General features: G+C 39.7%; 1 protein-coding gene across 1 annotated transcript in view; it reads right to left on the reverse strand.

The window, feature by feature from the left end:
* rims2a (regulating synaptic membrane exocytosis 2a) overlaps positions 1–26,919 on the reverse strand; it is a 155,522-nt gene that overhangs the window by 107,753 nt on the left and 20,850 nt on the right. The window contains exons 3-7 of the mRNA XM_059339740.1: positions 22,316–22,348; positions 21,359–21,451; positions 16,262–16,472; positions 15,590–15,601; positions 3,939–4,222 (exon numbers count right to left, since the gene is read on the reverse strand). Of these exons, the coding sequence (XP_059195723.1) occupies positions 3,939–4,222; positions 15,590–15,601; positions 16,262–16,472; positions 21,359–21,451; positions 22,316–22,348 (633 nt within the window). The remainder of the gene's footprint in view (positions 1–3,938; positions 4,223–15,589; positions 15,602–16,261; positions 16,473–21,358; positions 21,452–22,315; positions 22,349–26,919) is intronic.

Here is a 26,919-nt window from a genome sequence, read left to right on the forward strand (position 1 = left end):
TTAGCACCTGGTAGAGCAAATGTTCAATCGAAGATACTAACAGTTACAAAGTTACATGAAATGATTAATCAATTTGAACCAATTTTTCTTACAGCTAAAAGGAACATTGTGAACAACACATGAGAAGGCTGTAAACAAATACAAATAAGAGCCGTGATTTTAATAATCTGGGTCCGTTTTTGTAGGTTCTGCCACCATATCAATAACATGTTATCAACAAAATGACTATGACTCTTTCACAGCTGACTTGTCATAGTATAAAAATCACAGGTTTCTCCTACAACAAGTGTTCCAGTAAACTATGAATTCAGCCATCATTAATTTAATTATTTCCACCTGTGCTTTTCTTATTGTGACTCAAAATGTTTACTATGAAAAATTGCTGAGATCTGCGACAAGCTGCTGAAACCAGCTTTATAACAGAGAACACAGGGCCATGACTAGGATGATACGTTTCAATTAGGTTCACAGACTAATCATATTATCTAAAAAAAACAAAAATCAAGTTAAACATTAGTGTTATTACTCCATCGGTCTGCTGTAAGATTTTGAAAATTACCTCACTAAATGCAGTTGTACAGACGTGCAGTTTTACAATGCAAAGGACAAAATTGACAATTCCGGTGTGTTCACTTTGAGTCTATGTAATTTAGTTAGAGTTAAACTGAGGATTTGTTTTTAATCTTTCTTACACTGGCTTCAAATGGATTCCTCTGATCACATTTTGTCAGTAAATGTTTATTAAAGGTACAATATGTAACTTTTCTGCATTAAAATGTCTAAAAAAGACTAAACCTATGTTATACATTTTGTTGAGTTGTGTATTTACATTATCTCAAATCTTTCCAACAATTTTAAACCCAGAGAAATCAGGAGGCAAGAGTGCCTTTTATTTGGTCACCTGTCAGTGGCATCATTTTTATACTATAATGAAGGATTTTAGTCTTCGGACATCTGGATCTTAAGTTATCAGAGAAACAAGCCGAGCAGTGGCAGCTCAACTCACATCCCCTTTGGGAGGTCCTGTGTCCAGCAAACAGCATCAGAGTAACACTCATTTTTACATGAAGCTGTTTTATTAGCAGTTTTAATCAGTTTTAGTTACCTAATCCTTTGTTTTGGAGAGGAGGAGATCTCTGCGGAAATTTCAGCTCCCAGTAAAAACCTCCTGAATGATAAACACTTAAGTCATGCTAACCAAGAGAAGCTGAGTGCAGTGCCGGGAATGGGGGTGAAGGCACCAACTCCCACGATCCCAAGCTAACTCACAAAATCACCAAACTTCATCATTTGTTATTGCTTTGATTTGATTCCTTTGACTTTTGGCAGCAGAAAATGTAATATTATGTGTTAAACTTCATGTCAGTGTGGATTATTTGGTGATATTACAAAAACATACTATAAGGCTATAAGGCAGAGTCAAATTACTGGCTGATAAACAATACATGCATAAGATGGGGCCTGTTTCAGCACATAGGGCTGAACTGAGCCAGACCAGGTTAGACTGAGCAAAGATTAACTGAACTGTGCAAAGCTGGACTGGATTGGGCTGGATGTTAAAGGGCCAGTCCACTCTCTACGTCTTGCAACATTTCTGTCAGGATCTGCTGCCCATCTGAATGTGTTTAAAAAATGCAGAATCTGAAGAAATTCAGGTGACTATGTTCCAATCCCAGTGTAATCATTGTTGTTTCGTCAGCCTCACCCAACACTGCAGCTGTCCCAGCGTATCTGTGTGTTCATTCAAATGACACCTCTGAGACTAAGATAAATTAGAAGCCTTCCCAAGTTATTTCTCCTTATAAATAGACTGTCAGCTTTTTCCCCTCCTTTCTTTAGCAGAACAGATCCAGGAGTTAATTTAAACATTCTTTAAGATTAATGAAAGTGGGTTTTGGTGCTTATGCAGTGGGAGTTCTATTTATGGACTCTCTGCTATCCATCATCAGCATTATCCCGTGCATTTTCAGACAGCCAGTTTCCTGTTGTGTCACTACGTATGTAGGCAATGCCAAAGCGTGAAACTCTCTCCGGTAGCATCTCCACCTCTCTAGCCATGCAATCAATTAATACACAGTGGCAAAGGTCTGGACTGGAACAGAAAGTGACTGGATGAATGAATGCTTGGAACAGTCTGATCTATAGTCTGATCTATAGTCAGCCTGATCATGCATTAAAACCACCTTAAAGCAGCCAGCCATTTGAGAAGAAGATGGATAATGTACTCAAGTTGCACTGAGACAAAATACTGTTATCACTCTTTAAGGTTTATAGTAGTGTAGCTTTGATTACAATTTGCACTTACAGATGACACTCTGCTCTTTATTGTGCTACTGTGCAGTGTGTATTCACCGTATAGAACCAATATGGATGAGGATAACAAGGATAGCACAGGAACACAATTTCACCAAGACAGGGGGAAAATAAACGTCGATTTTGGAGTTATAACAATGCTTCTGAGTATGTGTCATAGTTGCACAGTAGCTTCATTACACTGTGTGAAAGCACTGTATGTTCACTTATCCCCAACACTCACTGCTGGTTAATGGGCAGGTATGTGGAATAAATCCATCAAAACATCCATTTCGAGCAAAATATCAGGCAATTAAACCAAACATAGTTTTTTTCACAAGGAGCTATTCCATTTCTGTAGTTTCTGAGTGTATGAACAAGTAAACAAGGTTGTGATGGTAGAGAGAGGACACAGAACTAATGAGTTGTGTCTCCAAACATACTGCAGGCTAGGGTGTACATTTAGAAGGTGAGCAGAGAATAGGAACAGGGACATGGGCTGCTTTCCTGTTGCACCTCTTCAATGTACAAAATGTATGTGGGCATGTTCCCTTGCAGAGTTTTACTGCTGCTAGTATGACCTTAGTCATTTCACTTCACTAATCATGGGTTTCTCAGTTTTAGACAATCTCTTGGGAAGTATTAATAAGACTTAATTAGTTTGTCTAGGTCTAGTCTAGTCTAGTCTAGTCTAAGTATTGTCTAAGGATACTCTTAACAAATGTACGGTTACCTTACATCTAAGATGGAGCAAAAAAGTACATGAAAGAAGTTTTCTGAAATGGCTCTCTGTCTTTCTGCTGTAGAAATACATTTCTAGAGTGTGTCAATACTGACTATAAGCTTCTCTTCCTCCCTTTGGAAGTATAAAGAGGAAGGAGCCCCCATGTGGACATCCAAGTAACTACCTTGTTTGCCAGTAGTATCAAGAAACAGGCAACCGGATATAAGAGTCACAAACACAGCATGTCCCTGTTGTCAGTGTCAGAGACTGTGCTACTCTGAGGGGCATTTAGTGCATATGACAAACAGAACACAATGTTCTCCACTCAAATTCAACCTGCTCTTGCTTTTCCACTCCAATATCATCTAAATAATTCTCATTTTCCGAGCCTCGCAGTGCCAGAGCTGGCTTACCAACATTCCTGATGACAAAACATTTGTTTAAGACTTTAAAAAGGCAGTTTCTTTTCACAGTAAAGACATTTTTGGCAAACACCCTTTACCTTCCAGCACTTCATCCTGGCTGAGCCTGGCTCCAACCATGTTTGTTGATATGTGCTGTATGTGTGTGTGAAGAAGAAAGAGTGAGTGGGTGGATGACTGTTGTAGAACTGCTGAGTTAGTGCCAGATCCAGTATCTGTGTCTCTGTCTCCCTTATAGGCCTCATGGGCTCCAAGTACAAGCGACTTTTATATGGAACCTCGACTGGCTTGCTAGAAGACATGCTCTTATGCTAGCCTTGAATCACTGTTCTGCACTTCCTATACAATTTGTCATTGGTAATGCTAAAAGGCTCTTATGCAGTTACGCTCATGCACCGTCATGGTGGGATCATAAACGTTCTTTACACCTGTGATGTATAACTCCACACAATGATAAAAACTGCTCTGTTTGTCTTGTATAGAGCTTATATAGAACTGACCTGTCTATGGGTGAGTCGCCGGGTCCCGAGTACCTCCCGTTGTCGAGGGACGCCTGTCTGGGCAGGAGCCCGCTGTGAGGTCTGCTTCTATCTGACGCTGGTGTCAAGTCCCCTGAGGCTCCCTGGTAGGGGTACAGAGACGGGTCCTGCAGTTTGGCCTTCTTCCCCTGTGGCCCACCCTCAAACACGCCCCGCACCTGACCAGGCCCCGAGCTGTAGAACCACGCCCCCGATTTGGTGAGGATTTCTTGTTGTTTTCGGCACAAGTTGCATACCCACATAACCTGCAGGGGAGAGAAGGGGGATGTTAATATTTTGGAATGGTGATTGACAGGCAGAGGTTGTCTTATATAACCTATGATGAGCTGTAATGGAGTGATTTGGGTATTTGTTATGTAAAGCAGAAACATAACTGTGAGGCATATCGCTGTTGCTGGGTAAAAATCATTTTACATCCAAAATGTCAATTTTTCAGAAACTAGGTAGATCTAAAAAAAAAAAAAAAACTCAAAAGATTTTTTTTTTTTTTAGTTTTCACCCCACAGCAATATAAACAGTATTGACAATGCATGTTGATGAGGTGAGTGATGAAATATTTCACACATGCAGCAGCCTTTGATATCATTGAAAAATAAAATGTTTACTGTACATTTTGAGTCTGTGAGTCCAAATATTAGTCTATAAATCTCTCAGTACAGATAAAATGTGCTTCCCATATTGAAAAAATGTTCTTTAGAATATTTAGATCTTGTTCCTGGTTAGCAAACTGCAACAGTTCAGAGCCTACATGACTACCGATTGCAGAGACTTAATGAGGGTACAGTAAGTAGAGATAGTGCAATTGCAGTTGATGCGCTTTGGTAAGATAAATGGAAAAAATGGCAACATTTTCCTTGTGTTATAAGGGCTGGAGAGATGGAGGTTTTTACTGCTCTATGATGTTGTGCCTTTATCTGCTCTATACTGCAGTCCCAGCAGCCAGCTCACCACATTAGCCTCATAAATCCAGGAGCAGACAGGAGCCCTGATCACTACACACTCACATGTACACAGACAAACACACACACTGCATGGTAAAGCTTGTGGAGAAAACCTATATGATTTTCTTTGTATCAGCTAATACTGTACAATGAAACCTGAATCTCACTCAGGTCTGCTCCAGGTGACCACACCTGTCTCGTTAACACTGAGCAACCTAAAGTGATATCTAAGTGTGTCTGAGAAGACTGGGAGCTTGCCAAATGATTGACAGGCCAGACGGCCAGTGGGGCGGCCAAGAGCTGCTGCAGCCCCCCCAACCCCCAACACACTCCCTGCCTTTACAGTCCCAGTGCTGAGTCAGTGCATTACTGTTATTAGTGTGAGCGAACTCTGAATGCTGCCTCACCCACCATCAGTTGGTCTGTAGCTTGCTTTTTTTTCAGTAAGCCATGAATCAAATAAAAAATGACTGATATGTTATTTCTAGATTAACTGAACTCGTTTAAACTGTGCTGGTCTGTACAGTTACTGGCTGCAGCTGTTCAAAGGCTGGATTTGTGGCCATAGCCTAAACCACAACTGCTTATCTCAGTGGCTGGCTGGACCAGAAGTAAAGGGTGATGCGGAGTAGCAACTGCTGTGGAAAAAAACAACAAGTGATCACAGGCTTTGGCAACCTGTAGCACGCCATGTTAAGTCTTTGCACCAGCACACAGATAAAATTAACGAGAGGAAGACTAGAGATTCAGTCCCCAGCTGCTAGTGTGGCTGACTGAGTCATTACCAGTGTTCGTGGTTAGGAAGTCAGTGGGAGACCATGTCCTTGTCACTGAACTCGTGACTTACTGGTTGGTCAGGGCAGGGCACTTGTACAAAATCTGGGAGGGATTTCATAAATTTCCACAACATCACACCCTCCTTGTGAAGCTCCCAGCTGGCAGTTGTCTTTGTCCTCCTCAGACTAACAGCGTGAGATAGCACCAACAAGTACAGTGTGTTTGGTCGGCAGTAGATGTGATTTCAATATCTGTTTCAGTGTGGTGTGTGTGAGTGACAGGGAAGATAAGATTGGCATGTGGAATCAGTGTCCATATGTGCAAACATTTACAGATGAAGCACACAGAAAACTTTGATTGTGTTACATTATATTATACAGTCACGCTGCCATAACAGTACAGAAGAAAAAAGTAGGCAGTTACAATTCAACAAAAATTTCAATTGAGGTTTAAATCAGGATTGACACTAACTTAGCAGTTATAGGTAGATATTGCATGTTGTGAAAACATGTGAATTTGGCAACCAAATTTTTCAAATGTACTGCAAAAATTGTTGTGCAAAAAAACTTAACAATAATACTGCAGGCAGTGTGTACTGGCCTATGTGATATTGACACATGAGGCATTTATGACCAGCTATCAATGTTACAGATGGGCTATAACTGTGCTGACACACAATGGAAGCAGAGTCTACAAATTGTGCTTTATGTGTCCCAGAGGAGTGTAGCCAGTGAGGCCATGACTGCCTCTTTAACTGGGGTCATGGTGAGTTTTGCAGTGAACCATGAGTCATCAGCTAAGATCCGGGAGTCATCGTGGCCAGGTTTCCTGCTAATCAACCGCACATCACCTCCTATACCTGGAAGTTACATATTTACACATAGTTATAGTACATGTGTGAGAGCGCACAAACTGTATTTTGTGTAACGTACCTTAAAATGAAAGTAACTCTGAGGAATTTATCCTCTATTAGACTTGCGACTTTATGGTGACAATTCACTTCAATTTTAGATTTAAAAAAAATTTCAGCACTGAAGGCTATGCAATTGTGAGACTATGGAGTGTTGACTTGAAAAGATCAACAGACAATAGGTTTCATTCACATTTTCAAATTCTTCTTTAAAACAACTGCTACATGGTAATATGCCTAATGTAACTACCATATTTTTTATTTATCTATTTATTTGGGGGGGGAGTGTGTGTGTGTGTGTGTGTGTAGTTTTGGACCACACTGAGACCATGTGATCAAATTTCAAATCCAATCCTGCTTTTGATTTCTGATAATGGTAATTAAAACCTTATTTCAATCAATTTTGGATTTTGAATTGAAACCCTGACATCCCTACAGCTCACGTAAAAAAAAAGATTCATACTTGAGTGATTTTTCATTCAGCGAAATATTTCCCTATTCAGCAATGACAAAAGGATCAATCCAAACCTCATCCAATCTAGTATTGCCCCCACAGTCTAATCAATAATAGCCCTATTAGGAAAATAGCATACCTATTTTATTTTCACAAGAGCCCCTTCAGTTGAAGGAATGTTAACTTTGCCCTAAAAATAGTAATCATTAATAACAATGAAATGTATCATGCTTCACTCATAAAACAGATTATGTATCATCTGTGGTTAATTACTAAAAATCTCCCCTCTCTCTCTGAAATGGCCCAGTTCCTTCACAGAAAACTGCAGTCCATGACCCACATATTTACCCCTCCAAACGGCAATTAACATAAAGTCAGTTGCTGTGCACCTCTCTGGTCTGCCAATAATAATTAACCACATTCTCAGCCCTTGGACTGCACATGTCAAGCTCTTTTATCTCATCAGTGAATACTTAATAGCATATTAGTATTCAAAAAAGGACAAAAAAACAGGCCAACAAAAACGTGCATGGGTCCAGTAAATGTTGAGCACACTGAGCCTCAGACATCAATACTCGGATTTAATTTGCACTTTGGAACTGATTCAGAATAAAAATGGATGTTTATACAGTGTGTTATGCAGGAGGAGCAAAAGTAAGGGAAAATATCAATGCTGGGTTGAATGCTCATATGTACAAAACGTTACATGAACTGCAAAACAAAAACAGACTTGCTTCAAGCTTGATGACAGTGCATTTTGAGATCATCAAAGAGATTTGAAAGAGCTACGTGGGCCCAAAGGTTAAAGAGTTTGATCAACTGACATAGAAGCATGTGGAATACAAGGCTTTTCTTAGCAGGAAAAGCAGCATAAACCAAGGATGCAGCATGGATCCAACAACATCTAGGTTGAAATGGACTTTAATATTATATCATGCTATTCTAAATGACTGAACAAATCCCTCAGATATAAATAACCAAAATTCAAAGAAAAATCTAATCATGCTGTATCCCACCAGATATGTGACAGTAACAGAAACATGTTGTTTCATTCATTACACTTTTTTTCTGTCTTTAGTCACACTGGCAGATCCATCACACAGCATGGGGCTGCTAACAGTCCATCTAGGGAAGCAGGCCAAAGACAGTGTGAGCTCAATCCACACTGACAGGAAACTGCAACTGCAACCCCTCATTCCCTAATAGACCACAAAGACACAAAGACTCCACGACAGATGCATGTATGCACAATGGCACACACACACAGGTCAAGCAGCTGTAACAGCCAGAGGTATGTTCACTTTCACTGCAGCCATTCTGCCCAAGAAGACTCTCAAAATACACACGCACACACTTCCCTTCGGCTTAACTCTTCATGGCTGAGCGCAGGCAGGGGGTTGGGGGCTGCGGCCCTTGGGCAGGGCCATTTCTCCCTATGTTTGCACATTTCATAGTCATTGAACCTGAAGCTAAAAATAGAAAGCAAAAAAACTTAGCACTAGCACACGTTGCAAACACCAGGAAGATATATACTCTATTAAATGTGCTATAGGCTGTTTACTGAGGCACTGAATTAAGGGAAACAAACACCCAGTGCCATGGGATCAATAAATAATTTCCTTTCTAATACTTTCTCTTCAGACAGAGGGTGTTTTCAGTGATACCAGCAAATATAATCTTACAAAATATGTGTGTCTGCTAAGGAGAGTGAGAAAAGCAATAACAAAAAAAAACACCAGCCTTTGACGCCACAAACTATCTTTGACTGTAAACACTTATCTATTACGAAATGATGTGCACCATATAGCCTTGTCTCATAAAGATGTTGTGGTTTAGTATTTGAAAAACACCATCCTCTGTGGTGACTAGTCCTACCCTTTACAGTATATACAATACACATGTAGAAAATAATATGTGGCCGTCAGCAATGTACTTTCCATGTTCCGTTTGCCTGCTCCATTCAAAATTTTCCTGGGGGAGTCATACACTCACATGCGAGCCAGATAGATTTGCAGTAAGAGAGAGCACTGAGCTCTCTCTTGTGGCCATTAAACTGCACTACAACATTACTTAACAGAGGCTCCAGAGTGAATCAGCAGTATCCGTGCAGGCACATCACAGTGTGCTCAAATGAAAAGCCGGCTTTAATGTTAATTTAAATCAATGACATTTTTGCATTCATTCATTTTATATTCATTCAGTACATGTAAAATAAAAATGCAAAAATGAGACGCTTGATTCCATTAGAGGCTGTTTAAAATTAAGACAGGGCCGTACTGATGGCCGTGGCTCCCACATTCATTTTATTTGATTGTTAAAAGAAATGACGTGGGCATCCTGATTGAGCCCCTTGTTTCAATTTCATCTGGCATTACATTGAATTGTCTTTTTCACAGTTTCCTGTCAGCTAAAGGCAAAAATTACCAGAAAACTAAAACTAAAAAAGAAGTAAAGTACAAACTGGAGATGGCACATGCTGTAATATTGATGTGGAGGTAAATGACCTGTCATAGGTATCATATTGCTTTGGTGTTTCTCTCCTTCACCTGAACTGAGGTGAGCTGAACCACTCATTAAAGACTCATTGTTCGGGGAGTGGAGTGTTCCTCAGAACATCCCAGTCTGGACTGTGTCCAGTTTAAGTACACAGGTCAAGGATATCTAATGCACTCCGGAGCAAAGTGTAATGTGTTGCAATGACAGATATTTGAATGCATTTGTAGGTAAATGAAGAATATTATAATATTACTCGTATTTTCAGGAGCATGAGAACAACTACATGATCCTGCATAGATATTTTCTATGTTCTACATCATAGATGTATCTTGTAAAATAACTACATAAACATATTTTTTCTTTGCCCTGTGGCATTTTTGGGCAGTTCTCCAGAATAAAAAAGTTTAAATGGCATTTTTGGTGTGATTCATTTGGTGGCCAATGAGAATGAAATGGGAGCGCCTACATTCACATGCTCCAACGCTGACTGCACGTGGTGAATTACATTTTAATGAGCTTCTAATTTTAGTGTGCGCGCCAGTAATAATAATAGACTTGATGAATATTTATGTTCCTTGTTTGAAGTTCAGAGACATGAGGCAGAGGAGGGGAATACTGTAGAAACCCTGTGGTTTTTAAGGAGAAATAGCTGATGTCTGTCCGACTCACACATCCCCTCCAGCCACTCTCAGACCTAAATAATCGTGTTAGAAATTTTGAACAGACGTGAGGCGCGCTCACTGAAACCACATACGGTAAAATACTGCGAAGAAAACATGAAATTGTCATGTATGCTGTCGCTTCAAAAGGGCGTATGCGACTGAAACCTGTCAGGTTTCCAGAGAGGGATTACAGCAGCACACATTACACCAGAGTGCTGGAATGGACACATTTCTGACAAACAAAATGACCGGTGAAAAACGCGATGCAGCTGCAGCCTCATGCTTACGAAGCTTACCCATGGTGCCACTGAGGGAAAACACTGTGTCTGTGCGGAAAGATCGCCGTGTTTAAGTCCTTATAATGTGGCGACGACTGTCCGCAGCTCCTGGAAATGAAGAAAACAGCCGACCTTCAGCACCGCGGACAGCTCCAAGTCCACACAACAGGCTGCCTGCCTGCCTGCCGGACAGCGGCTGCTGGAAACACCGTGAAGGTTACACCAGGGACTCCGCTGACTACATCCGATCCAATAAAATCAACGCACGTCTTCTCTCTTTCTATCAACTAAGCAATTACAGCATCCGAAAGACATTAATTCATTTGAAGGAATAACGGATTCCAATCTTGAATCGTTACACCGGATCCGTCAAACAAACAATCCCAGGCTCAATGTCAGTAGGTCTCCAGGAAAGGAAAAAACATGTGAGCCGAGCAAATAACGCGTCAAATCACGTTGTGTTTCCCACCACCGCTGTATTAGTTCATCTGTGCTGTGCCGGAGTTGATGAGAGCTCATTACATATGCGGCGCGTCCCAGCTCTGCTCTCACAGTCCAATGGACAGGCAGAGCAACGCGGTTACGCAGAAAAACTGACTGGCACTGCTTTTTCTGTGCTGGCGTTAACAAATACGAGTCTGTGCTGTGACCACATACAAACACAACGCAGCTGTTCTCATTGCTATCGTTATGCGTTACTCTTCAAGTCATGAGATCACAGAATATGGACATAAACATGTCAGGAGCTACGCCGCGTTCATGTGCCATTTGAATAACTGGTTAAAACGTCTTGCAATGTATAACATGCCAGAAAATTCAAATAAAAAATAAAAAAAAATAGACAAAATGAGTCATACAATGACCATATCAATTCATTTTTTTGTAGAAAGCATTTTTTTAAGAAAGCTAATGGCCATCCTCTTTTCCCTATGTAGCATTGTGAAGCTAACAACGTTAGCACCCTTTAAAGGTCCTTCTACTGCCAGTTTGGGAAATGCAGAGTTGTGCATCTTTCTGTAAACACAAATATAATAAGAATATATTCATACCTTACACAAGCTCTGCAGCATAGATGTAAATGATGAGCATTATAAATGATATATAATTTCTTCAGTAATTTTCCATATTTTTTCAGCACAATATAACACATTTCTTTATTTTCTATAGGTTTTTTATTTGCACATGTTCATTGCTACATAAATAGTCAGTTCTCTTAACATTAGCATGCTAACACACTAGTTAGATATGATGAAGACATGTATAACACATTTTAGGAATTATGATGATAATGAGGCCTGTGATTTTTTTTATTCTCAAAATCAATATTTTTGGGAATATACTGTTAAACAGGTTATTGCAGCATATAGAATAAAGAGAGTCCATATGCTGTCTTCTGCTGATGATAATAATTTCTGCGGTGCTGTTCAGACCCACAAATCTCTTTAATTTACTACAGTATGCTGTTCACTAAAATGCTGTTAAAAACTGAAAGAGGGCCCTTTAAAGCACTGTAGTACTTCCTTTTTCTATTTTATAGCAGAAATGTTGAGGGGCCAAGAAGCACATGTAACGTTTTCAAGAGTTGCTTTAATCACAAATGACTTCCTCCCTGGAGACTGTTGATTCCTCAGGCCCTTTTGAAGCCACATCAGAGGAAATGGTGAGGAGCTCCACCGCTACAAGCAGGGATTCTGAACACTTCACCATTGACACACAGTTTATCTATATCAAAGGCATTTTATTTTTTACCCCCAAAATGTCACTCTGTACTTTGTTCTTCAAGTATATGCTGTAGAGGGTAAGCTACCTGGTAAAATCAATGATCAGTGATTGTTTTCGACACAGATATTTGATATCTATGATTCAGCTTGTTGTGATAAGGCTTAGTGGTTAATTGTGACTACATATCAAAAGGAATCGTAGATTCAGCTGAACATAATGTTATCTTATTGATCAGAGTTGGGTCAAAGCTTACATTCAGCTTACCAGCTTTTTAACTCTCAGTCCCTCTATATCATATTCCAGTGTGCCATACGTAGCTCTGCTACCTGTCCTAGACATAGAGACTTGTAAATATTCAATGGCGTTTCACAGAACAAGATCTCTCTCGCCACTGCTGTCACCATCTGTGAGAGAGGGAAAGAGTAGACGGATGGAAAAAGGGCAGATTTCACCACTGCCACCTCTTTCACTGACACACAAGCTTTTGGACAAGCTGCTTGGGTAAACCAAAATATGGTCCGTTGTTCGTGGCAGAGTAATCAAAGCTTCTGTCCATCTGAGACTACAATCATGACCATGAAAAACAATCAGCAATCAATATCACAACAGTCCTTGTGGACTACTGTGTATCACAAATCTAACACAATTTATGCCACGTGTAGCCTTCTGTGTTGGCTAATAATGTGCAGCTAGTATAAAACAACATTCACAGCCCATCAAACTACCTCCTTCTGCAATACAGCCATCTACACAAGTTCTACTAATAAATTACAAAACCGTTGATTATACATAAACACAGTAAAGCAACCCATGTTACCTGACATCAGGTCAAATGTGACCGACTCACAGATGTTTACTTGATTAACTTGCACTTCAGCTCAATGACGCCTCCTTCTCACATCCTCTTAATGACCTCCTAGTCAAAAGGCAGAACACTTTCTGTAAAAGAGACTGATCTAGCTCTGCTATGACAATGGCTGCAACAAGAGGTCCTTCCTGCCAAGTACAACCAGCCCCCATGTGTCAGAACAGGGTGGTGGACTAAGACTGATACATACACTCTGTACTCATACACCTCCCAACATCTTTCAATTATCTGATCGATAACTGCACTACAACTATATAGTATATTTCGCATTTATTTTTTGCACTACTTGCACTTTGTCCACTTCACACAGGTGTATTTGTACGTTAGATATGTATGCCACATATTTAAGCCATTTTCTTTATGTATTGAATAGGGTTTTTGATCATTAACTGTCTATTCTGCTCTAAGCTGCTGTAACTCTGAAATTCCCCACTGTGGTTAATAATATACATTTTCTCTCTGTCTCTCTATCTCTTAGAGAGCTGTAAAATAATCTTTTCATCTGGCAGTTAAAAAGAAAACCCTTGCCTTCGCTGGGCCCTGCTGACCCTGTTGGTCCCTAATAGCCCCTGTCAGCCCAGAGACACTGGACTCTATTACCAGATAAATAGTGAACAGACTGTGTATATGGCAGGATGACTAGTGAACCAACCCACCTCTTTTTACACACACATCACCTCTTCTGCTCATTTCCATGCTGGCTCACCATTTCTCTGACTGACGCTGTCATCTGAACTTCTGTATCCTGCCATAAACGCTTACTCTGCTCCCTTGCTGAAGACAAGTCTTTGTATAAGCAATTTCTTAGATTTTCGATTTATTCTGAAAGCATATCTGCAGAAATATTTGAAATATGGCAGTATTGTTGAGCACAGAGATAGTGGAGTGACTTCCCTGGACTGGGAGCAAGTGTTTACTCCTTCATTTTCCTTTGGGCTGTGCAGCTTAACTCAGTATAGACAACCATAGAGTGTTACTGAGGTCATTTTTGAGTAACACTCTATTAACATCAGCATCCACAGTTTATATGGAGAATTGACCTTGAGTGCCAGGAGGCCAAGGCACCACCAGGTAAATAGCTGGCAATGCCTCAGTGGCACATTCCGGGGCCTCTCCGCCAATGCCCTGACTGTCCATCGCCAGCCTGCTGCCACTGTTATTACTCAACACCATCTGTACAACAAGGTAACCGATCTCCCTGCTATTATCTCCTGGCGAACAATGGCAGCCTGTACAACTGGGGTCCTGGCAGTGGAGGGAGCAGCAGGGCAGAGGTCTCTCCCAGTGTCCCTGCTTCTCTGCTGGTACGTACTTCCCTCCATTGTGGCTTACAGACTGTTAAGTTACTAAACACAAGCAGGTAAGATTTAAGACAGCTATGGGAAATCTATGTTATACATAGACAAGGACAATGATATGACCCCTGCGAGGTGTTCATCTGGCTGTCTGTGTACCAACTAATTAAACAAATATAGCATCACACATACAGAGAATCCACAGGAGAATTCAATATTGCAATCAGTCATTATTGTTTTTCCTCTCTGATCTATATTGTTCTATACATCACATGTAGGACGACATGTTAGCATTGAATTTGGATAGTTCGGATTGGGTGTGGGCTTTCATATTGATCAAAACCCTTTCTACCAAAAGTGTGGTCAGATAAGATACTTCCCCCCAGCTGCTTGTTGAAATAAGTATTATTATCATTATTATTATTATTATTATTATTATTATTATTATCATTATTATTGTTATTATTATTATTATTATTATAAAGCAACAGCAGCAGCAAGACAGGGACATTACAATCTAAATATTTAAATATTTAAAGAAAGGTCCAATATAAATACAATGGAAATCCAGTAATTAAGTTTTGCACCTACAAACAGATTTAAACAATAAAATAAAATAAAAACATTTTTAAAAAACTGTGCAATGCTGGATGCCACAATTTCCACAATGCAACATGTCTTTCATTGTTAGCATAAACATTTTCATTCAACCGAGTAATACAGGCTTTCTGTTAAATATTTGTTTAAAAAAGTCTGAAGAACAAACCTATACAACCCAGATGACATCAGGGATTTTTTTTCACACTTTGTAAAGTTCTCTCTAGAGCTACAGCAGATATTAAACAACTGTTTTCACAGTCACAATAGAACTTCTTTTGACAGGTACATTTTACTTCATGAGGAGCTTGTTTTATTCCTTAAAGCTGGTTTATCTCTTTGTATTCCAATCCTAGGTGTCTTTTTTAACTTTTTTTTTTAAATGTCTACTTCAGAAGCACCATACCAAAGACACTTTACCCTCTTCAGAACAATATTTTTCAGCATAACATGGAAGACTCACAGACAAAGACTAATCAGGATTTTTCTTGCTTATTTCATGTCATTGTTGGCTGCTGTATGTGCATATATACAGTACATATCACAGCATTTCACAAACAATGTTTGTGTTCAGACACAGTCCCAAGACACGCAGAAAAATAATTTGCTAACCACTTTGTCCTCCTGTTGCAATTCCATGAGAGCAGGAATGCAGCAGAAAGAAAGAAAGAGGGAGACAGAGGGGGATGGGAAGGAAGGAAAGATAGGGAGAGAGAGATTGTGAGTGGCATTAGTAGGTCCTGGTAGTACTGTCACATACTCCAACAGCAAAGGATTGTATGGCATCACATAAAAACACTCAAACTCATGATTCAAATTTAAGCGGCCTAATACTAAAAGCTTTGGCTTAGTCTGTGGGGAGGATTTGACAGAGGTTAGTTAGGCACTGGAGTGCCACATCATACAAAAGCAGCAATAAGGTTCCTTTGTGGGAAAAGAAAAGGAGGAACAGTTCCCTCCAGTGGTGAAATAGAACAACTGTAAGTTACAGTAAACATGAATAAGAAATGTACAGCTGTGAATCAACATATAAGAGTGAACAGAACTAGAACACGGCATGCAGAGAGTCTCTGACTGGATGTTGATAATCTGAAAAACATTAGTTGCCATTAGAGACACTGTTGGCTCAATTCCCAGATTATGATTTCACTGCAACGTTTCATAACCTTGGATTTCAAATAGTAGCGTAGGGAGAAATCTGCCTGAGGGCGGGACATCTGTATGTGTGTGTGTGTATGTGTGTCCTTAGAAATAGAGAGTACCGAGCATACGAGCCACTGTTACCTTATTTGACCGCAGAGACACTCGTCCTCCGCACCGAGCACAGAATTTCGTTTGGCAATATGAACAGAGGTGGCCACAGCCATCGGCAAACTTGGTTTTGTGGCATATCCCGCAGGTTGGGGCTTCGCTCTTCTGGTCCTGAGTCTGCTTAGACTCCTCCCCCATCTTCTTAACCTGGTCCTTATACGATTCAAACTGCTGGTGCAACTTCCTGTAAGTGAAAGGGAAGGACAGAAATTAGGGAAAAGGAGATAAGGTTTGGTGGCCTATATAAAAGGTTTGGGGTCTGATTTATTTATTAATTGAATGCTTATTTGTATAGTGTAACCCTGAGTCCAAAAAATTGTGATATTGTCTAAAATAAAAATGAAACTGTGAAAATTTGCTACATTTGCTCTGACAAACATAACTATACATTCTAAATACCTGAAGTTGATGCATTTTCTGTTTATTTACATTTTGCAACTTCTTCGTATCAATAACATTGATGCAAGGACACAGTACATAACTACATAACCTAAAAAAAAATTTTTTTTTTTTTTTAAAGTGCTTTGGTTTACTTCAGATAGTTGAATAAAATGACTGCACACAAATCCATATAATGTATTGTTTTAGTTTTATCAATATTGGCATATAGGATATTTATTTTCTCTGTAACAGTCTAACTGGCATCCACATTAATATGTTTAAGGCTGGACAACAATCTTTCAACAACAATGTATTGTCAAGAATTTGGTTCATTAGTCCTGTTGTCAAAATCACACCTACACAATAAGATCCTATTATCAACTGTCTAACTGATATAACCTCTGACATGTGCAGTGTGTGAGATTTTGAAAGGAAAAGCAGACACCATGACCTCAGAAGCTTCAAAGCTGAGCTCCTCCTTTGATACCGCACCTCTCCCAAATCGAGGGAGGGGGGAGGGTATCAAATTTGCTTTGCAAGTTTAAGAACATCACTTAATTCCACTTTCTCAGGTTCCCCTGCGTTTAATGAATCATTTGCACCTGTGTTTCTATATCAGGACAGTCGTAAGGTGAGAAGGAGAACACCCTAGAGCTGCACTGTTAGATAATGATATTACCAACACACAATTAATATTTCTCAATTGTATTACTTATAGGAAATATAAGTAATGTCAGACAGAAAAGCCTCCTATCCAATAAGCATTTGTCAGTGCAGTGTCTATTGTGTTACTATTTGTGTCCTATAGATGGCCTCCTACTGATACATTACACCTGATCTTATACAGTAGATTCTTAACTCCTAACAAGTCCTGAGAGGCTACTGAAAAACCTGCATGGACTCTTCGCATGCATTTTGTATGACACATGTCAATTGAGCGTCTCCTTGGAAACTAAACACTGGGCTGACTTCATAATATAGCGATTAGAATTGGTTTCGCCCCACATATCCCCTGCAACATTCATTAGCACTTGTGAATTATTGAGCAACGCTATCCTTTTACCACATACAGCTCTGCGTTTGAGATAAATGCGCTTCCTTTACCCACAACCAGATCTTTAGAGCCCAAATGTAATGTCTGCACACCACCTGACGACTACCTGTGTGTGTGAGCGAGTCTCTGTGCCATCTAAACATTAGATAGAGTGCCATTGGCATGCCCCCCGTTGTACCCACGGAGGGATTAAAGGGCTAATTGTGTCACAGCCTTTGTGTGTTTACCAAGCGGAGATTAGTATGTAGCCTTGTTTAACAGATCCCACCAAATCTCATTTACTGACAGAGGGCCTGATAACAGAGTGATGAAGACTGTGATACAAGAGGTAAAGCCACTGTCTCGGAGGATCAAGGAAATAAGACTACAAACAATCTTGTTTTATTCTCACTTAATCTCCCCTTACACTCAAACGTTTACAGAGACATGAGCTCAATCCCGGGCCACTACATGAACTAAGGGCCCCTGCACTATTGACAGACAAGGTCAGTGAGAAGAGCTGCTAAAGATAACCAATGATTACCTCTCCCTTCCTCTGTATCAGTTTTCTAACACTCACTCACCTATTGGGGGCAAAAAAGGTTATAAAAAAAAACACTTTTAAAAAGCCATTTTCACAAGAGTTTTACAAGTTTGACTGCAGTCTGTAAAATGCACACTGTTACACAAGTTACCAAGAAAAACATGATGAAAAAAAATAAAGCCTAATTGTGGAGTGAGAGTAGATTTCAGTGGCAGCAAGCAGCTGGTACACAGCCCATTCCAGAGGGTTTGCTTATTCGGTCAAACACGGTCAAATGTAGGTGACACTGCTGACGAGTAATCATACGCTGCTCATTGTCCCATCCCATGCTAGCGTATCGGAGCTCTCTTACCTCTGGGCCGCACCAGAGCAGCTACACACAGCCAGTAACCTGAGCCTCTCTCTTGGACATATGACAGACCCAACAGCAAGGGTGAACTACAAGCTCTCTGCAAGCTCCTGGACTCTACTTCTGCCAAAAACTGTCTGAGCTCAATTTTAACTCCTCTATACTTAATACATAATGTTGGCACTGAAAGCATAGGCATGACATGTATTAACAAGCACACATGTGTCTGTATTAACAGCATCTATTAAAAGGCAAATTAGTAACTTCCTCCAATCTGGAACAACATAAACGTACAGTATCCGTTATGCTCACAGAGGATATAATGTATAAAAATCGTCTTTTATGTCTTGTTTAATCACGTTCATTCATATCATGTCTTGTTCATTCCCATGGCAGCTGTCTATGGTCAAGACAACATATTTTCTCTGGAAGTCACAACAATTAGAGAGGGTAAAGGGGATATAACACAAATGAAAGGGGATCAAATGGAATAGACTCCAGACTTCTCTGATTTTGCATATTGTTGGATAGTGTACATGAGTACAAAACACAACAATATATATAACATAGGCCTAGTCATTTTTAGACATTCTAATGTGGAAATATAGAATAGCCTACTTTTAAACTGAAGGAATTAAGCTTGTGTTTCTGTTTTAAGCAGTCACATCATATATAACAAGTTTTCCAGCTCTTGACTTAAAGCTAACATAACCCTAATTTATGGTAGCCGCTAAGAAGTCGTCACACTGTTAAAATAAGTCATTTTTTGCTAAAATTGTTTTTTTTGCCTAAATCATCTCCGCGTGACGCCGGCCACCTATGGTAAAATCGCCTACATCTTCAGTTGATCAGATCATGTGATTTTACCCCTTTAAGATCATCACTTCTTTGACAATTTGCCACATTCATAGGTATCAGATAAGAACCCATCAAAGAAGAGCTAGAGGGAGATTGTTTAGTTATCAGTTTAGTTTATCAGTGTTTTATTGTTGACACTAATATTGGTAACATGAGCGTGTCATAAACATGACGTGGGATGTGTCATGAACATTAATGACACTTTGAAGTAACATTAATGCTTATGATACTTGTCATGTCATGTTTCTGACAGGCTTGTGTCACTCTTATGCAGACACCTTCAAAATAAAGTGTTACCATATCTTGCTTAAGTCACAAAGGCATGTTCAAAAAATTGCCTAAGTCATTTATTTTTCTTAAGTTACATAATTCACACATAGTGTTATTAATATGCCAATAGCCATCCTTTGTTACATCCTTTTTGAGTGAAATGATCAATACATGTCATATGTTACACTTTTGGTGAAGTTTTTTGTGTTTCCTGCAAAACTTGCAAAAATAAGTTAGGCGATTATTTTAACAGGGTGATGAAGTGAAAGATCTCAATACTTAGCTCACAAAAGTGTTATGCTAACAAGCAAACTTGGCCAACAATTGTCTATTTTCACTTATCTAGTAGACAAAAACAAGATAACCATTTATTTAGAATTGAATGTCTGGTCCAATATTCATGCTTTCTTCTGCTCTGGCGCGGTCTCTACACACTTTTGAGAAAGAGGTCTGTTTAGCTCGCTAGCTACTCTACTTGCCAAGCTAGTTGCTAGCTTTGCGTAACGTTAGCTGCTTCTCGGTGCTGAGTCAGCTTTTCTGCAGCTGCTGCTGCGGCTGCTACTGAAAATAAGGACTTCACCATATAACGTTGCCTAAGGTTGTCTTTAAAATAACAACAAAATAAAGCTAAAAAAAAAAAAAAAAAAAAGGTTAAATGCCCAATAGTATTGCAGAGTAGGCTGTGGGCTTATGAGCATAAACTATTTTGATTCTGATTAGTTTTGCTTTGTATATTTTAGTACATCAAAACTTAAACCTACTCAAAGTTGCTTTTTAGGGCACATATTTTGACTTGTAAAAATAGGATAGGCACACAGCTGTAATTAATAACATTAACGACTCAATCCCCCTTCCTGTATATGTTCCAAAGCCCTGATATATTAATTAGTATGTTATTAGTTACACTTGAACTCCAATCATTATGAGTTAAAATGTCTCTAAAAGATTGACACCCAAACGTTTAAAGTGATATTGGGATCTTGAACACTATACCGTAGTGCATAGCCTACATTTTACAGAATTTGGACTTCGGCTCTTATAAAATAGTAGAAAAGAAAAACAAAGCACTATGTCCCAAATGAGACTGCTCGAAGAAACAGGTTGTTGTTGTCATATTACCCTTTGTCCCTATTTAACTGAAACTGCATTAAGTTTACCGACAAACAAATCATTCATTTTATCAATGACTTAACCTTATTTTACATTAGCCTATAGTTGTTGCCATTTAATTACAGATCAAAAATTAAATAAGAATTGCTTAATGTGGTATATAAAATATGTAATTAACTATATTTTAGTGCTATTTTTTCACTGCATAAAAATAAGTGTATTGGGGCAAAGTAACACACAAACATATTTGACACTATCTGTTGTTTTTCTTCTTGACTTTAGTATATTAGTTCTGGTACCAACTCACAAAGCAGTACATCATTTATGAGAGTAGAATCCATCATGGCACACCACTCCCTCACCACCACTTTCTCCTTGTATGCTTCAAGAAACCCACTGAGAAATTGTGTAACATTGTCTAATATCCACTAGGGTCAAACATACTGTGCGTCCAGCTGCTGGGATCACCACTGTATGTTTGTGCCTACTGGGAGGAGATCAGAAGGCGTCTGTACTATTACTTACGCGTCTGGCTCTGGCTCCTTGTCATTTTGGGACTTTTGCTGGGGCTGAAGGACGTTATTTACCAGCTCAGTGATCCCACTAAAGGGAAACCACCTGTTCAAATAAGCAAAGTGTGACTGGAACATCGCAATGAGTCATCATGGGAGAAAACAATCTGTCCTGAAAGGGGGTTTTCTAAGAAGTGAACAATAGCAGGGACATTCACTACAACCAGCGCAGAGAGAGAGAAGGCCGGGACACGGGCAGAGCGGCGATTGGTGGAACATTGACAACCAGACAGTGTCAGAAATATAGAGAGAAAGATCGGAGAAGGAAGATAGATGGTACAGACAGACTTACAGTCGAGGGAAGGAGAGAAGAAGCAGGAAAGCTCTACAGCCAATGGAAATGAGAGCTGCATCAAACGCTCAGCTGAGGGTAACAGGAGTGTCATTTATTCCAGCCTGGTGGTGCAGCAGGGGTCAGGTTATCAGACTGGTTAGCCCTACAGGTGAATTCAGTCAAAATGCAGCTACAGTACAGTAGAGAGCAGGGCAGGTGCATCTAGTCCACATTTGTGATTGAAGTACAAGGCTGCACAAGCCAATCAGAGTGCAGATGACACACTGGATGAGAATGGGCAGCCAGTTAGAGACCAGGGACAAGGGGGAGGGGTTGGGGGCCTGGCTATAACAAAGCTGGTAGAAAGGAAAAGCCATCGTCATTGATGTCATGGAAGTCAGCTGTTTAGTATCCAGCACAGAATTCAACAATGTGGTCAATGCACCTCTTTCAAAGCTTATAGAAATAAAATGCCACTGTGCAAACATTGTACTACAGCTGCTTTCCATGACATTAGTGACATTTCTTTCATTTTCCTCCCAGACAAAGAGGAGAAAGCCACATGAAGCACACAGCACCAACTGACAGGAAGAAGTGTCAAAGCCTAGAGCACTCTGGGTAATGCAGTTCACTTACTGTGCCGGCTGAGGCTTTGGTTCTTCTTTGATCCTAAAACATAAAAAAAATAAAAAGGTGTGCACAGCTCAGTGCATACAGAACACAAAGAGATGAGAAAAACAATCCAAAGGACACAAAATACTGATAGCACTAAAAATGTGTATGACATAAATGATATTATATGAATAATATTCAGGATATTATAGATGATGCTTTGATGAAAATGACAATGCAGTGATGACAATGGGTAATGAGGTAAACAACATGAAAATGAAATGAAAATAAATATTCAGAATGGTTTGAAAGATGGCGGAAAGTAAGTGTTTAACTTAAACTTAGAAAAAGACTGCTTCATGTGAGTAACACCCTCTCTCTGTGGCTTTCTACAACAAGAGCAAGTTTTTATTTAGCACTAAGGGAAATTCATAATTAATAGTGTCCCACACACCAAAAGTCCACCAATTCCTAGAAGCATAGCCGCACACAAATTCAGAATAACCAGCGAGTAAAGACGACTGAACTGCACACTGGGCTGCATCAGAATATGAGGCTGGCAGCAGGAGCTCGTTCTGTGTAAAGTTCAACCGAGCCGAGCAGCACATGCATGATTAGAGTCCATTATGACTGATAGAACCACCATTAACACCAATCTAAACAACTTGTCTGTTCACCTGAATTACAAAAGACACATTCTGACTTTTGTGGTGCTCTAAGCATTGAACATTTACATTTAAGTATTTTAAGTAGTTTCCATAAACAATGCTCCGTGTTGATAGTTTTAATTGGAACTACTTTATACAGAAGAAAAGGTTCCTATGGTAATTATTTCTGTTACTGTTGGACATTGTAAATAAGATTCCTAAAAATCCTGTCAGCATCAAAAGAAAAATTAAATTCACCTTCCATTTCTTACAACCTTTGCAAATAAAACCAAAACTAAACAAACAGACTATTTCAGAACCAAAAAGCCAGAAAATGGCAAATCTCTATGACTATTACTTACAACTCCTCTTAAAGCTAGGAAAGGCAATCAAAACAGCCCTCCTCAAGCCCTTCCCTCCGTTCCTGTGCTATTATGTGGCAGCAATAAACCCCCCCTGGGCTACACAGTGGTGCTATGCCACCTCACAACAAGGTTAGGGTTAGGGTCGCAGGTTCAAATCTGGCTTGTTGCTCCTCTGTGTGGACTTTGCATGTTCTCCAAACAGAAGGCTGCAGCGAAAGCCTTTGGCTACTGTTGTGGCAATAGCTACAGCCATGAGCCTTTCGCTATGGTTAGCAAAAGGCTAAACCATTAGCACCATTTCTCTCCATCTCTGAAATGCTTCACCAATATTGCCAGACTCTATTTCAAAACTCAGTTTTTGTACAGTTTCACCAGAGATGGCTAATAGAAACGCCTTCTTTCTCAAATGACGTCTCCTGAAATATAGAGAAATCTGTTTTTTCTCTCAGACCACTTGAATATGTTACGTTGTTTGTAAGCAGAAAGGACATTTTGGAATTTCTGCCCAATGATGCCAAAAAAAGAAAAGAAAAACTGCCTCCCCCAGCTTTAAGTAACCTAGACCTTCCCTCTGTATGACCACAATGGCTCAGAAACAAAACAGCCGAACATTCCTCATGTGGAATTAACTTGTAGAAGTTAACAGAATAACCAAGACAGCACACCCAGCACTCCAACGCACAGCAACACACAAACACGACTGTCTAGCATCTGTCTCCCATCTAACACTGAAGCTGCCACCTCTCCTGATATCCAGATATCACTATAAGCAAAGCAGAGACAAGTTGCAGCTGAGAACCACACGTCAGAACTTCACACACCTCATCATCGCTGATGTTAATTACATTGTCAGCTTTATATAGCTGTGTGAAAGGGAATGTGTTAATTACATTTTGTCTGTTTCTGACCAAAACACAGCAACATTTCCTAATGTCATTCTAGATTAGTGATCTGATACTTATTTTGATGTTTACATTTGCCAGCTCCAACATATCATCACCATGCTAACATCACTATTTATTGTTAAGAACATAGTGAAACATGCACATCGCACGGCCCACAGTGATGTCTGCAGGTTGCCAGTTTTGACCAGTAAACACTCTAAAACCCAAATATATTTCAATTGCAATGGCATAAACACACAGAAGCAGTAAATTAAACTAAGAGTATATCATTTTTCCTCCAGAACTTATTGTTGCTGGAAATGGAAAACCCCTGAAATATCTTTCAGAACATCTTTCCAGCTCTCCACTTAAAACACCCACTAGCTGCTCCATGTAGGGCTAATGTACATAAAACACCTAATAAGGGCATGATAATGAAGAATTCATTCACAAAATCTAATAGGATCAAATGAAATGTCTACTGAAAACCAAATTCCATCATGCAAAACTACTTCACATTAACACCAGTGTGTACACATGCAGAGCATCAGCCGTGAAGCCTCCCAACAGCCTACTTTAGTTAGAGGTAGAGCACACCACAGTGAGAAATCTGTCTGTCTGATCTGTGTCAGATGGGTGAGAGAACACACGAGAGAAGATATAGTCCTGTGTACCCATCAGTCTCGCTGCTCTGTTTTCCGATGAGCCAGTCCATATTTATCCCCTCGCTGTGTTCTCCCGATGACCTGCAGCACCGTTCTTTATTGATCCCATCAGCCTCGTCTCTGTGGTCGCATTACAAGCCTCATATTTATCTGATCGAGCCTGCTGCCTGCTTGCCTGCCTGCCTGGACGGCTGCCGGACAAAGTGCGTGTGTGAGTATCCGCCTATGTGTGCCCATATCCATGTGTGTACTGTACTCATACGTGTGCATATGTGAGTGTGAGCGCACGGTGTATTGTTTGACATGGAGCAGTAAAATGAGTGTAAAATGTCACAGGTGACGTATTCAGTATCCCAGCTGCTGAGGAGGCCTGGGGGGGGCGGATACTGTCTCTGTTTACCATCTCTTTAACCTGCACTCTGCTTCACGTGGATGCCCACAAACAAGAAACACACACTGGTACAGAGGTAGGAGAAGGATTGTGTTAACCATCTCCAAATCTCAATGCGCAATTCTCTCTTTTTTCAGTTTCAAAGTAGCAATTTAAAGTTTTAGTTAGTCACATGCTGTAGTTATTTTTAATCTCTGTTGTTATTTTGTTCTGTATTTGGGTTTCAACCCTCTTTGCTTCACTGGCTTTGCATGGAGAAGCATTCAGGTCTGACAATGACTGATGCTACACTGCTCTCTAGTGGACAGATGTGCTGCAGAAACTTCTAAGAACTAGATTCCTGGATTTCTATGAGGGTATGTGTAAGTACATTTTATGCCATATTGGTTCAATTTTTGTGCCATGTTTAATGGCATTTTGAAAATGAGATAGAAGAAGAGAAATAGGAATAAACTGAACTGCTATTCTTGAATGTGTGAGTAATTAAAAACAAAAAAAAACTTTTTTTATTTTAGTCATCTAAAAACCATGCTGGATGTCATTCTTTTTATCTACAAATGCAATAAACCAGCTAACAGGATGCAGCAGCAGAAAAATGTAATTAATCAATAAGTTAACGGACAGAGAATTTTAGCAGCAAATATTTTTGTTATTAACTAATCGTCCATCATTCAGCTTATTAATTGTGAATGTTTTCTGCTTTTTGCTGGTTGTTTGTGAATTGATTGGATTTTGGACTTGATTTGAGCCTCCACATTGTGTAGTGGGAAATTGTGATGGTAATTTATCGGAATTTCTGATGTTTTTAAACATAGCTACTGATCAACTATAACAAGAAAGTAATCTGCATATTATTTAATCAGGACAAAAATCAGTATCAAACTCAAGAAAGGAACCATTGAAGTAACTGCATAAAAGTTCAGGTGAAAACAGGTTTTAATCTGAGCATCTGAGGTTTTTGCCAGACTTTGTCAATTCAATATTAAAAAAACAACAAAAGTTGAAACTATAATCAGTCTATGAAGGATTTGCATAGCTGTCTGTCACCAGATAGGACAGTTTTAGTAATACACGCACCAGTTACCGCAGTAAACCCACAAAATATGGGTAATTAGCACAAGCAGCAGTTGCCACGAAGAAACGAACACCAAGGAGACGAAGAAACGACACTATAATACAAAAAGCACCAACAGGAATTGAGACAGATGACTTTGCTTTTTTCTTTGCTTTCCATGTTCTGGACTGTACACTTTAAACAGCTTGGACCAAAGATATCAGCAAAAGCATAACTCTACTTGGAGCTTGTGTATTGGCCCTTTAAAAATTGACTTAGAAGATAACACTCTACCCCGCAACCCCACAGGAAAAGCAAACCAAAATGTACATGCAGTGATACCAAAATACATGGTCTCCTTGTAAGTGCAAACAAGTCTGCAAGTCTCTTGCTGGGGATTTGATTCAGCTCAGATGGGAGTGAGATCCTTAGGAGAGCTGGTTTGATCCAGCACCTTCTGTACAGACAGCAGGACAATTACACAGCAGGCTGTCACGAGGACCTGAACATTTTAGTCAGATCCCAGAGATTTAATTAATCTGAGCCCTCTGAAGATATCGCCATGAATGAGCACAGGGGAGGGGAGGAGAGGATGCTTAAAATTAACCTGCCTCTAAACTGT

This window comes from Centropristis striata, chromosome 8 (assembly GCF_030273125.1).
Source record: "Centropristis striata isolate RG_2023a ecotype Rhode Island chromosome 8, C.striata_1.0, whole genome shotgun sequence".
Classification (NCBI taxonomy): Eukaryota; Metazoa; Chordata; class Actinopteri; order Perciformes; family Serranidae; genus Centropristis; species Centropristis striata.